A 13,348-nucleotide genomic window follows, 5' to 3' on the forward strand; every position below is an offset into this window, starting at 1 on the left:
TTTGTTATTTGTTTATGCCCGCGAAATCACGGGGAATGTGAACATTCCATCTCCTCAGAAAGGTGAAGGCTCGTCAGTCCGAGCCTACAGTGTGAAGAGAGAGGGTGTGCTTTGCGGTAGTAGCTGGTTTTGGGGAGACCATTGAACGTGTGCTGTTCATAGGCCCTCAACTCCTTAGCTCGACGCCTGTTATCTCCTGCTGTGGAGAGGGACTCAATAGTTTGCCTCCGGTGCTGAGCCCACCGGCAGACCGTCCGCCCTGTTGTCACTGGTGTCACATAGCTACGTTGGCTAGCTCAAGGCAGCTGCTTGCCTCCCGTCTGCAAGTACACCTCGCTGCAGCCTGCGGGAAGGCGAGGCTTGACACCAAGCCCCGCCCACATCCAACTCAACCATGTTTTCTTTGCCTACGTCACTCCCCATACGCTTTGGCTTTACTACCGACAGCCCGGTAGCGAATGAGATTCTATATAGTATATTGTTTCATATTAGATGAGAGAAACTGATGATGTAGGCTAAACACAAATGACATTTCATGCAACAACAGTGAATTTTTCATGTAGGCCTAGGCTAGTTACTGTAATGTGTACTTTTTCGTTCATTTGATTTCCGGCCTATGCACATTCAAAAAATTGGTCATTTTAAATATTGATGACAATGTGTTCAAACGGAAAACGAGCCATATTTCATTTAATTTAGCCCTCAAAGTAGAATGGTGTGTTGTTTCATTATCATGGACTATCAGTTTAACAGCAAGAATTCTCCATTACAACCAAATGTAGCCTACAAGGGGCGATTTCGCCTTATTAACAACAGCTGAACCAAAAGCATGCATTGTGTAACGTTAACCGGTTAGATCAAGCTAGACATATCCTCATCTCAAATATAGGCTACTGCCCAGACAGCAAGCAGATATCGGACCACCGGTAGATAGGCTACTTGTCGGCCCAGCCCAGCGGACCGCGGTAGAACCGATGTGCAAAGCGGTCCGCCAGCGGCAGCGAAACCGGTGGGCCGCCGCCAGCCTCTTGCCATCTGGGTGGTTAACTTTGCTGGCTAGCTAGAGAGTTGTTGCACTGGTTTGAATCCACAGTTTACGTGTTGAATTAAAACGTAATTAAAATGTTTTGCAGTAAGTTGCTTTGTAGAATGTAGCAGCTCGCTCAGTCTCGTTGCGAGTCCTGGCTCTTTCTGCTGACTCCCTCTCGCCGCCAGCAATTTTAAACTGCGTGACGTAATACAAAAAAACATGGCTGACTTGGATGTGGGCTGGGCTTGATGTCAAGCCCCGCCTTCCCGCAGGCTGCAGCGAGATGCTCCTCCCCGTCTGTGCCTGGACAACGGTCGTCGGCTTGGCTGAGTGGAGTGAAACCGTTTCGTTCGTGAGTACACTTACACCAGGGGTCTCAAACACCTGACGTATATCAAAATAATAATGTAATCCGGCCCTTGAGGCTATTTTTAATTGCGACAAACAACGATACTGATTAAAGTAGACGATAGATCCAAGTACGGTGACAAATCTCATTTCCTACTCTGCTCCACTATGTGCTAGACATCCAGAGCTTGATTCAAACCTAAAATCGCTGCGCAAAGTTTTCAGGAAATACTTGTATTACACGCAAGAAACACAAAGACGTGCATTTGTAATGACGCGGAAGCGATGCAGGCCATAGTTTTGCACAAATTGAAGCAGAAATAGGCCTACACCTAATGTTGAAAAACGTTCACGTGTGATGAAGTCTTAGATAGGCTATGTTATTCACCTATTCTGATTCTGAAGGAGAATATCCTTTTGGAGATTATGATCGATCATCTATTGACAGTGATAGTCACAGTGCGTCTGTGAATGGAGGTGCGTCTTTGCGTGTATACGACGGTGTCCACTAAGCATACCATGCCTATTTCGACCCTCTGCCCAACATAGCTTGGAGTTTGCAGTGGTAATCGTGTCCGTAATGGACGTGGTACAGACAGCAGGGCTAGTAAAAACAGGGCTCTAAAGAACTACAAAGTCACCCGCAATATAATGCGAACTTCTGGGTACTCAGATTACCTGCGATAGGAACTGATTTGACCAGAATAATTGTAGGCCTTGTGGTTTAGTAATACATCACTAAACCATATACATCTTAGGTGTTGGTATACATCTTAGGTGTTTTCCTGTTAATTTGTTATGTGGGTAATATGAAAAAAAGGAAAGTAAACCTGCTCAAATATGTTCATCCAGTATTTACTGAAAGGTGCATAATTTGAAGTGCTTGCCATCCAGTGATGGGTACATTTACCCCCTTCATAAACTTTTGTTTATACTCAAAGATTTTTATATTTACAGTAGGACTGTAAATATACCACTTTCAAGCCATGGCCTTTTGAAATTTTGATATAAAAATCCAATGGTGTTGCTTTCTTAACCCTTAGAACCCTAAGCTGTTTTTAGGGCATTTTCACTACCTTTATTCATAAGGATTTATTCTGGTCATTGTAAGTGCCACACACACATATTATATATTGTTTTTTTCAGCCGAGTCTAGGCTATCCAGATCTGCCATCATTTCATGTATTAGTACTAGCATTGATTTTATTTAGATTTTTAAAGAATTAAAATACAAAAAGTGTATTATAAAAATTCTTATATTTTTACATGTATCTCACCACAGCAAGCTCATAGCTCTACATGCATTTCATGGCAGACTGTCCTGAATCTGGCAATATAATTGCCATGTTGGAGGGATACTCTGGGGCTGAGCAATTTACAGAAATATGTGGTGTGTGATTTACGGAAATAAATGCCATTTTTCATTTAGTGATGAAAAATTACTTTTCTGCGCTCCATATCTGTGACACGAACTGATCTGACCTGACTTGACCCGAGTTTGCGTGTTAGCCTGCGTGTATGCACTCATAATGATTCTCAACTTTTTACTGCATTGTCATAAACAAAGTAATAGCAAAAAAGGTGTTTCTTTGTTGAACAAATTGGGATGTAATGTGAGCCTTGAATTGGATGCCATGCAGGAATTTGCTAGGATCTCAAAACCGGATTATGAACATGCTTTGCCATAGAGAAACACACGATAGCGTTGGATTATAAACATGCTTTGCCACAAAAACAGACAAAAACGTGGTGTAAGTCCAGCTATATGAAGTTATTATTTTGCTGTCACTTCGTCTGTTTTATAACCAAGAAGGATGTATCTCTGCATCTCCTCTTTCATCTGACATGCGTGGCATATCTATCCGATCACGGGTCCGCGAGTAATACAAACGTGAGTAATGGGTGTGCAGCGTTGGTTTGTGCACATGACGTTATTATTTTGCAGTCACTTCGTCTGTTTTTATAAGCCAGAAGGATCGATATACATGATACCAATGAATAGCCCTGTGGCTCCTCTTTCATCTGATATGCTTGCCATATCTATGCGATCACGGGTTCGCGAGTAATTCAAACTAGAGTGATGGGTGTGCAGGTGAACGCAGAGAAGTATAGGCTGTAAATATGATGCAATTTGATTTAATTTCATGATTTGTTTTATTTTCATACTTGATCGTACAGACAAGTGCGTGGTATTGTTGGAAAACCCCACTTCTGCCCTGTCACGCTATAAAGGTTTCATCTCGCTGCGATGAACAGTTCCGGAGCAATGTAACAGAGAAGAAAGGGTGTGTTTTTTGACGCACTTTGCGTTTATCGGGTTCTAAGGGTTAACCCTGACGCCTAGTTTGCCAGGTTTAAAAAAGTTATGAGGAAAATATTTTTATTTGGTGTGAAACACACACATACCCGTTTTTATACTTTTTGTTTTTTTCAGAATTTGTATTAATATTTATCATTATTTTATTTATAAGCTAAGGTTGCTAGGTACAGCACAGGTGTCTAAAACTAGATAAAAACACTTGCACTTTCTGTTTGCAGTTTTGTGTGGTATTTGAAAAAAAGAACATTGCATTTTCAGAAATAGCCGGCCCTCCAATCAGATGACGCTGGCAGAAGTGGCCCCCAGTTCGTTTGAGTTTGAGACCCCTGACTTACACTGATACACACACACACTGGGTTTTCGCCTCAAGCGACCGGTGAGTCGCAGCGGTTGCTGCCCTGCCTGCAGCTAAGGAGCTGGCATTCTGTGCACCAACGGCAAGCAATTGGGGGGGGGTTGGGTTATTTTATTATATATGATTAATACTATTGTTGTGATTTGTGTATGGTGATTTAATTTGAGTTGTGTATATTGTATTGTCTCCCAAACTGTTTGGCTTAAGCTAACTGTGTTGGCTAACCATTAGCTAACGTCGTTAACCTTAACGTTAGGTTTTATCCTGTTCCACTTGAGTGAATTGTTCGCTCGCTGGGTTGTCACTTTTATTCCGTGGCTATTATTATTAAATAAATATTTGATTATTATATTACATTATTTCCAGGGTGTATTGGCAATTAATTGTGACTGCATTCCCCACTAGTGTTACACATTCATTCTATAATTCTTATTCTGTAGAAGTGCATTATACACAAGCTTTAAGGTAAGTGTAGTATTTTTACAGTGGAGGCACCACGCTATTGTTTATTGTATTTAATTGTTCAATAGCCTACTGGTATTCAGGAATTGTCAGCCAACTCGCCATTTAACCGCTGAGACCTCGGGATCCTGTTTGCGCCATTGTTTATACTGATCGTAAGTAGTGCCTGTGCACACCCATTAAGAAGGGGTTACATATATTTTTGGGGATTTTTTGCCTTTATTTGGACAGGACAGTGAAGAGTGACAGGAAGTAAGTGGGGGAGAGAGAGAGATGGGGTGGGAATCGGGAAATGACGGCAGGTCAGATTCGAACTTGGGTCCCCATGGGCACTCAGACCCATACATGGTACCGGCGTTGCAGCCTGCTGAGCCACAGCGCCCCCCAAGACGGCATTTTTGAGAGTGTAATAACCAGTCAAGGGCAAAAAAATATGAAAGCATTGGAATAGCATGTCGGAGTTACTAAAAATAGACCACAACGCATCATGGGACTGAGGGACTGACCGGACAAGACAGGCAGCATCAGGTAGCTTACAGGTAGCATAAGGCTTATGCTGAAAGTCCTGCATTTTGCGCCAAGGTGCAGCCTGAAACAGGTACACCACTGAAGCATTCAATTTGCTGCAACAATTCGTTTCCACAATAGAACAGGTATAGCCAGTTCAATAGACCATTCAATATAACTGGCTAGACCGAGTATGGTGGTGGTGGCAAACTAGATGTGTCTTCTAAAATTATTTTCATGCTGCGCGAACGGAACCCTTCAGTTGCATGCCTGATGTAGCCTGCCTGTAACTTATAGGCTATGCCTAGTATGGCGCAGTGTCCACGGACTTTGCCAATAGCACTGAAATTGGGCAGCTTTATGGAATGTGCACCAACCAAGCAATAGCGATCTCATCAAATTGGGGGAAAAGACTGACTGTTAAAAGTATAACATTGACATAAACACTGTGTTTCAATGCAATCTAAATTTACAATGGCTGATTAATAATGCAGTTTTCAGTAGCCAACATGGCCTACTTGCTGTGTTAGTCAGTTAGTTTTGTTTACAGCGTGATAAAGGTGGCTAAGGACAAACATATGCCGTCAACCCACCATGCCATGACTGTTGTTCACATAACTGAGGATGGCAGATAAAAATGTAGATGTTGTATTTGAATCACTTACAGCAGGGGTGTCCAAATTATTTGACTCAAGGGCCACATTGGGTTTTGGCCAGCGGGCCACACAAAAAAAAAATAATGTGTATACAGTGGGCAGTGCTTCGACTTGTCCAGCTTCACTCGCGGTCCGTGCGCGGGATCACACGACTTTAATTTGTATTTTTCCAGTGACGCTGCAACGACGCTGGAACAACCCAAACAACCGGTAGATGTCTCAAGTGAGCAGGGTGTCTCGTAAAAAGAAATGGAGCCTGGAAAACCCTACACAGACTTCACTACAGACTTTAGCAGACTGGTTTAGAAATAATTTAATAGCCAGAAATACAGTGATGGCCAAAAGTATTGGCACCCATGCTAAAGTTGACTGAAAAGAGGAATATAAAATCATCTTTTGGAAATTGATCTTAATGCCTTAAGTGAAAAATGAGGAAATATCTAACCTTTAAGGACACCAATTTTCTTAGTGAATGAATAATGTATCATAAATAAATAAATGTTCTTCCTTAAAATACAGGGGTCATAAGTATTCCCACCCCTATGTTAAATTCCCATAGAGACAGGCAGATTTTTATTTTTAAAGGCCAGTTATTTAATGGATCCAGAATACTGTGCATCCTGATAAAGTTACCTTGGCCTTTGGAATTAAAATAGCCCCACATCATCACATACCCTTCACCATACCTAGAGATTGGCATGGGTGTTATTTCAGTTAGCCTATTAGCTGGTTTGATTTGCATTGAGCTCAATGAGCATCAAACCAGCTAATAGGCTAACTGAAATAACATGAACCAAAAGACATATAGCCCAGCAGCAATCTAGGGACTGTTTGTTATTTATTGAAGGGGCCACCGGAGAAATTTTGAGTGCTTCAGTCAAAAGTTGCATGACCCTCCCTTGCCTGCTAGAAATTGTTCAATGACCCTCCGACAGAATTGTTAAAAAAGACATGACCCTGCCAATTGTCGCTGTCTTCCGCCCGCGCTGCTTTGCGCCACAGCTACACACACTGTGATAACGTTCTTAAATCAATCTTTCCCGTGAGCTTGCATGCTACCAGTCCTTCCTTTTCAAATGTGTTGCGCATGTGCACAATTTCACAAATAATCATATGTGATTAATAATATGACAAATAATCCCTGTGCACGGGGACCCGAAACAATGCATGCCAACTTTTTTCCGTGTTTATCACATATTTTAACTTTCCCCGCTGTCTTTGCCGTTTTAATGTTTTCCCGTAGAATATCCCATATTTTAATACTCTCATAACAGCCCTGCCATCGGGCCTGTCTCTGTGTTGCCCTGTTGCTACCCCTTGCCCTTCCAATGAAATTGATGTCTTCAAATCATCGTTTTCCTTGCTTTAAGGCGAACTTACTGTACGTTTTGTATGATTTAAATGACAAAGTAATTAATTTTGTTGTAGAAAATTCATTTCTTAAGAAATACTGTTCAAATACTGTTCAACAACATTTGATGTTGTTTAATTCATTTATAAATGGTGCACTGTCACTTACCTACCACCACAAATAGAATTCAATTCTGTGGGAAACACTGTATGATAAACTAATAAATGCTCGGCGGGCCGGATTAAAGTGTGTGGCGGGGCGTAGTTTGGACACCCCTTCCCCACAGTCATTCTAAATGTATTCAGACCAATCACCAGGCTTAGCAATGAAAGCACTGAGCATGTTTGGAGCACTTGATGTAAATTCAAATCGCAAACTCAGAATGTAGTTAAAACAGAGTTTAGATGTTCTTCTACTCCAGTGTACTCTACTCCACATTTCTATGCTGTTACAATAATTTTCCACATGAAGTTGTCCAGCCACAGTGTCACGCCCTCTTTTGTGACATACACTATTGGACAAAATATATTATGCAGGCGTTACTTTTGGAACCACCTAAACATTATGTAGACAAACTTTGAGCAAAATCTGAGGCAGTGCGGTAACCATTTTCCTGAATTCTGTCTGATTTGACACTGAATGACCTAAGAGCATAAAATCCCCAACCAAGAATGTACAGCTTAACAGCTTAGTCACGAGACAGGCCTATGAAGCCTCCAGCCTGATGTTTCTCATACATCAGCATCAGTCCTGCACAATACAGTCATGCATACTACTAAAAGAGAGACTCATTTCTCACAGAGCTGTAGAAGAAAATGCTTGACAGTTCTGGTTTTGCAGACACGTGTAGAACTGTTACATTTACTGGTCACATAAATTGACTTGGTTGTATTTGTGCATAATGTACATTAGGCTAGCTCATTTTTCGGTCAGACACATTCTCAGGACATCAACATTGTATCCTGACCCCTGAGAAAGGCATTCTCTATATTAGCAATGGTCATACACAAACAGATAATATGTATAACTGATTTCAGCTGAGCCTTAATATTTGACATCTAGGCTATATAATGTCCTATCAAAAGAAGGCACTACTTACAAAGAACTGCGGGTGTATCAGTCTGGTTGAGTCTGGTTTGAGAATGAACCACAGCACTAAAACAGCTCTGGTTGTGAATAGAATAGAATAGAAACTTTAATTGCCACACAACAATATTGGGGGTATTTTTTCAGGAGTTCAGGAGTCTAATTGCTGAAGGGTAATTTTAATTGCTTAAAATTGCCATTTCACAAAGTGTCCATATTGGTACTCGATCTCAGTGCAGCCTGTGACACTATCGATCATACAATTTTTCTTCATCACCTAGGTAGCACTTAGAGGCACAGTTCTCAATTGGCTTTCCTCCTATCTTGCTGGAAGATCACTTTCTGTTCCTATTGGCAATTTTACATCTGATGTAGTTGACACTTTGTATGGGGTACCTCCGGGGTCAATTCTTGGTCCTTTGATTTTCAATCTGTATGCTCCCACTTGGTCTAATTGCTGAAGGGTAATTTTAATTGCTTATTGGGGTCCATATTGGGGTACCTCAGGGGTCAATTCTTGGTTCTTTGCTTTTCAATCTGTATGCTCCCACTTGGGCCTATCATTTAGCAGTACAATATTTCTTATCATTCATATGCTGATGACACACAATTATATATTGTAACACCCCCAATTATCACCACTTTTGTTCAGAAATTCTAAAACAACAATGTTTTTAACACTTCAAAATAACATTTGCTAAATAACCCTTACAATCTGGTTTGGTTCTTAACGGGAGCATTTACTGCCTGAAATATATGATTTTGTTTACCACGCTCGGAGTTATAGTGCTGGCCTGATGGGTCGCCTATTTACGCCGTTGCAACGGCACATGAACGGTTAGACCGAGAATTCTCGTCATGAAATGAAAATTCCACTGGAGGTCCAAGCGGTTGTGTACAGCGGTAAAACGGTTGTGCCTTACAACACTGTTTACAGCTCTTCGAGTCAAGGTAAAATCTCATTTTTGGTACATAGCTAATTTAGATACACCTATGGTGTGGGTGGTTGTGTTTCTTTAGGAGTCCGCCGTCTTGGTTTGTATATAAATGGATATTAAGTGACACATACACGCAAGATGGCGGAAATACGGGAACGACGGTAATAGGGGGAGTTCCGATATCTGTTTCTTCCAATAATCCTAGTCCAGTGAATGACCTCATCCAATGCATTTCTGATAATAAAACTTGGATGGCCCAAAACTTCTTAAAGCTTTTAAATCATAATAAAAACAGAGATGGGTCATTCCACATCAATTCAACCAGGGCAGGCCCACGCACTTAGGTCTCAAAAAATTCTGAAAAAATTGCCAGGTGTACCAACCCAGGAGACACACTGTAAAATTATTTTTATGTAAGAGCAATACTTTCCAAGATACAGCCAGTTTTACAGGGGGAGGGGTGTCGATTTTGTTCAGCCTCTTTTTTTTTGTCAAAGTTCATAAGCCCATAGCATAAGAACTAAACCATGTAGGAGGCTCAAATTGTGCATGCTGGTACATAAATAGGAATAGTATGTAGCAAAAGCGTTTGGTCTGGATGATTTTGCATGGTCATAGCTGTCCCTCAAAATTTTTTTATCTGAGTTTTTGGCTGGGCTCTGTTTAGGCCTTCAGAAGACATATTTGTACACAACAAATGCTCATAATTTATTTTCCTTATTTAGATAAGTAGAAACACTCTCACAAAAAGCAATGAACAGAAAATAAATTCCTTCAGGATCTGAACAGCAGACCTCACAAGTCTGAAAAATCAATCAATTTGACATGCAAATCTTTCTTTTTTATTTCCCACCCTGAACATGGGAAAAATGCACCATTGAGATCAATATGTTTTGTATAGAGTAACCACAGTTGGCACTAAAATCACTGAAATTGATATCAGGTACTCTCAGGTGATCACGTCAGAGCAGAATTTGCCTTTGGTTATACTCTTTACATCAATGCTATACAACACACAAAATGCACCATTGAGATCAATATGTTTTGTATAGCATTGGTGTAAAGAGTAAATAACCAAAGGCAAATTCTTTTTCAGAATTTTTTGAGACCTAAGTGCGTGGGCCCTGGTTGAATTGACGTGGAATGACCCAGATTCTTTTAGTAGGTCCTAAGGTCTTGAGACGTTAATTTCATTCATTGCTAACTCCCCTGTCTATAAAACCGTGTGAGAATGTCAGAAATGTAAACTTATTTTTGTAAGCATTTGGTATTCAATTATTTTTTTTCTTTACATACTGATACATATATCTATATATATATACACACTGAAGTACTTTCACATAGATTTTCGAGTGCCTACTAACTACCCCACATACCATTTTCATCCTATGAAAATGACCGAACACAACCTCCCTTTGTTTAATCCTTAAAATCGTCAAGCCCATAATATGTGGAGAGATCATATATTGGTGCAACATTAATGAAATATAGTATGTAAAGAAAAAAATAATGATTGATACCAAATGCTTACAAAAATAAGTAATACTAACTTTAATGTTACTCTTTCTGTACCTTTTTCCAAATCTAGGGCCTTGTAGAAATGAGAATCCCGTACAAACTTTAAATGGTCCAGTTATACTGAGAACATGTTTGTGTTCTCCAAAACAAAGTTTGGGCTGCCTATGAATAATACTTTTCATTATATTAATGCCCAAACATTGCTTCAGGCTGTAAAACTGAAGTAATTTCAAGGGCTGAAAATAATATGAAGAAATAGGACTTGAACAGAAATATTTTGGTTTTGGGACCCGTTCTTGATATAGACACCGTCTGAACAAAATCTGAGACAGTGCAGCAACAACCTTATCTGATTTGACACAGAATGAGCCTATTATTAGCTTTTTCTAATTGCGGAGTTCCCAAAACCAAACACATCTCTCTCCTGGTCCTTTGACTGTATTAAAGCATCAAGGTCAGCCAGGCATAATTTGGAAAATATGCAATCAGACAACAGCATACAAACAGATCTTTCTTCTTTCTCCCACCCACTGATTAGATCTAATGACCTCTCTCTTCTGGCCACATAGCCTTTAATCCCGCCACACATATGGTTGTAATGGTTCAAATGAGAGGCATGGATTATTGCAGTCGAAGCACAATACATCCCTAAAAAGAGTCTTATCTACCTTATGGATTTCAGAATCTGTACTCACCTGCCTTACCTGAAATGTGTGCAATTTAGGATGTAAACTCTGATTTACATGTACGTTGGGAAACTTGTTGTCTTTACAAGGTTTTGTTTGACTGCCAAAGAGGTGGCTTCATGGATAAATTGATTGATTTGTGATACATAAGCAGTACCTAAACATGGATCAATCACTTACACTGGGTGCCTAAAGGATAAGTACACCTTATTTAGATATTTGGGAATATCCAAAATCAGGCACCAAAACACATACCTTCAAACCCAGAGACACAAATGCCCATGCATCATCTGAGCATCAGGTGTGCAATAAAAGGCCTGATCACTGTAGGCTAACGTTTTATAGATGTAGACGCCCTCAATAAAAAACGGGCATTGCATGCTAGTGTTAGGCTACTTTTATCAACCTATATTACGGTTATCAATGCAGCGCGTGTTATTCAACCTCTTTCTAGCAGGTGCACCAATATGGAGCATCATTCATGACTGCTAGCTGGCTATCTAGATAGCAGCTGTTAATTAGATACCAAAAGTGATACAGGTGATGGCAAATTAAACTCACTTCCAATGTCAAGTGACAAGCCAATTCGTTATATACGGAGTTATCATGCAGTCCAGTCAATACTACTAACATCCTGGCTACAACCTAGATTACGTTGGCAGGTTGGCTGATGTTGGCAGTGTCAACACAACGCTAGCCAGCTACCTAACTAGCACGCTGATGTATGTCAACGTCAGCGATCACACTTCTCGCTATCGATAAAATGTTCAAAATAATGTCAGAACACAGATGCGTGTTTAACTCGATACACGTAAAATAGTGTCATTTTAGAATGGTAGTCTATCTTCTAAACCATGCAAGTCAAATACATCATTGCTGCAATTGTCTGACCAGAGCGCGAATCCATTACAGACGGCTATCGTAAATGCAGGCTTTTAGAAGCTAGCTTCTAGCTGCTTAGCTTAGCGATATATACTATTAGCTTCTTGTCAACGTCCCGTTATCTTACCTTGCCTTTGAGATCTAACACATATACGGCACTTGCCGACATCTCGGGCGTCTTCGTTCGCTTCTTAACGAAGCGATTATAGTAACCTTGTTAAATGATATCTTGTTTTTAAATACCAAATATCTCGCCAAAATGGAACATCGAAGTGTTTCTCAAATAATTTTAAATCCTGTTTTTTCTCAATGAGGAAAGAGATGCAACCGGTTTTCTTCAGCTGACATTGCGTGTAAATCCAACCAAAAGCCTCGATACCGCCGTCCATCGTTTTGGAATGAAAAGTGCATGTAAACGACTAGGGCACATCGACAGATAGAGAGAAGAGGTTTGTAACACTTCCCAGACCCAGAAGACTCAAATGTTTTTGTTATTCTTATTTTGGGAAATGTAGAACTAGGATTCATACTGGCAGAGGGACATCTTACAATATCGTATTTTGGGGAAATTTGGAATTAATTTGGCGGACACTGCTTTAACTCTAAGGACTCCTTAGGGGTCGTGGACAAGATCACCTTGTTGATCTGCCTTGGTGTCAAACCTATTGAAGGCTGTAGGCCTACTGAGTGGGCCTTTACTGTGTGATAGGCCTATTAATAGTCAAGCTTAAACTGAAATGTGAAAATGATGACAAGAGTGTAGAGCGCTAGTCTAGGCTACCATTCGATTTTACCAACATGCAGTCTGTTGTTTCACCCTAGAGTAACATGGCCCTGGTTTCACTGGCTATTACAGTTTTTTCTGAATGCTTAAACACATTTTTTGTAACTATGGCTTTTTTTGCAAAACTCTACACACAAATGGCAAAACCACTCACTGAGTTCGCAAAACTAAAAGCACAAACACTGCTTTGCACTCAGTTTGCAATTTTGTAACACACACTTTGCACAACTGTAGGCACAATGGCTATTATTTACACTATTTTGCCAACTCTCTGGCACACTTTCTCATGTGAAAACTGTTTTAGATAATTAGTTCACTTTGCAATCAGCCTAAGCACTATAAATAAGCCACAGGTAATGTACAATGGGTACGATGGAGTGAGCAGGAAGAGTGAGAAGAGAAAAAACAGACAAAAAAACAGTCTA

The 13,348-nt window shown here is 40.3% G+C and overlaps 1 protein-coding gene across 1 annotated transcript in view; it reads right to left on the minus strand.

The window, feature by feature from the left end:
• ap1m1 (adaptor related protein complex 1 subunit mu 1) overlaps positions 1-12,480 on the minus strand; it is a 28,158-nt gene extending 15,678 nt beyond the window's left edge. The window contains exon 1 of the mRNA XM_048261200.1: positions 12,267-12,480. Coding sequence (XP_048117157.1) covers positions 12,267-12,308 — 42 coding nt within the window. The 5' untranslated portion in view covers positions 12,309-12,480. The remainder of the gene's footprint in view (positions 1-12,266) is intronic.
• Between the last annotated feature and the right edge of the window lie 868 nt (positions 12,481-13,348).

The sequence above is a fragment of the Alosa alosa genome, chromosome 1, assembly GCF_017589495.1.
Source record: "Alosa alosa isolate M-15738 ecotype Scorff River chromosome 1, AALO_Geno_1.1, whole genome shotgun sequence".
NCBI lineage: Eukaryota > Metazoa > Chordata > Actinopteri > Clupeiformes > Clupeidae > Alosa > Alosa alosa.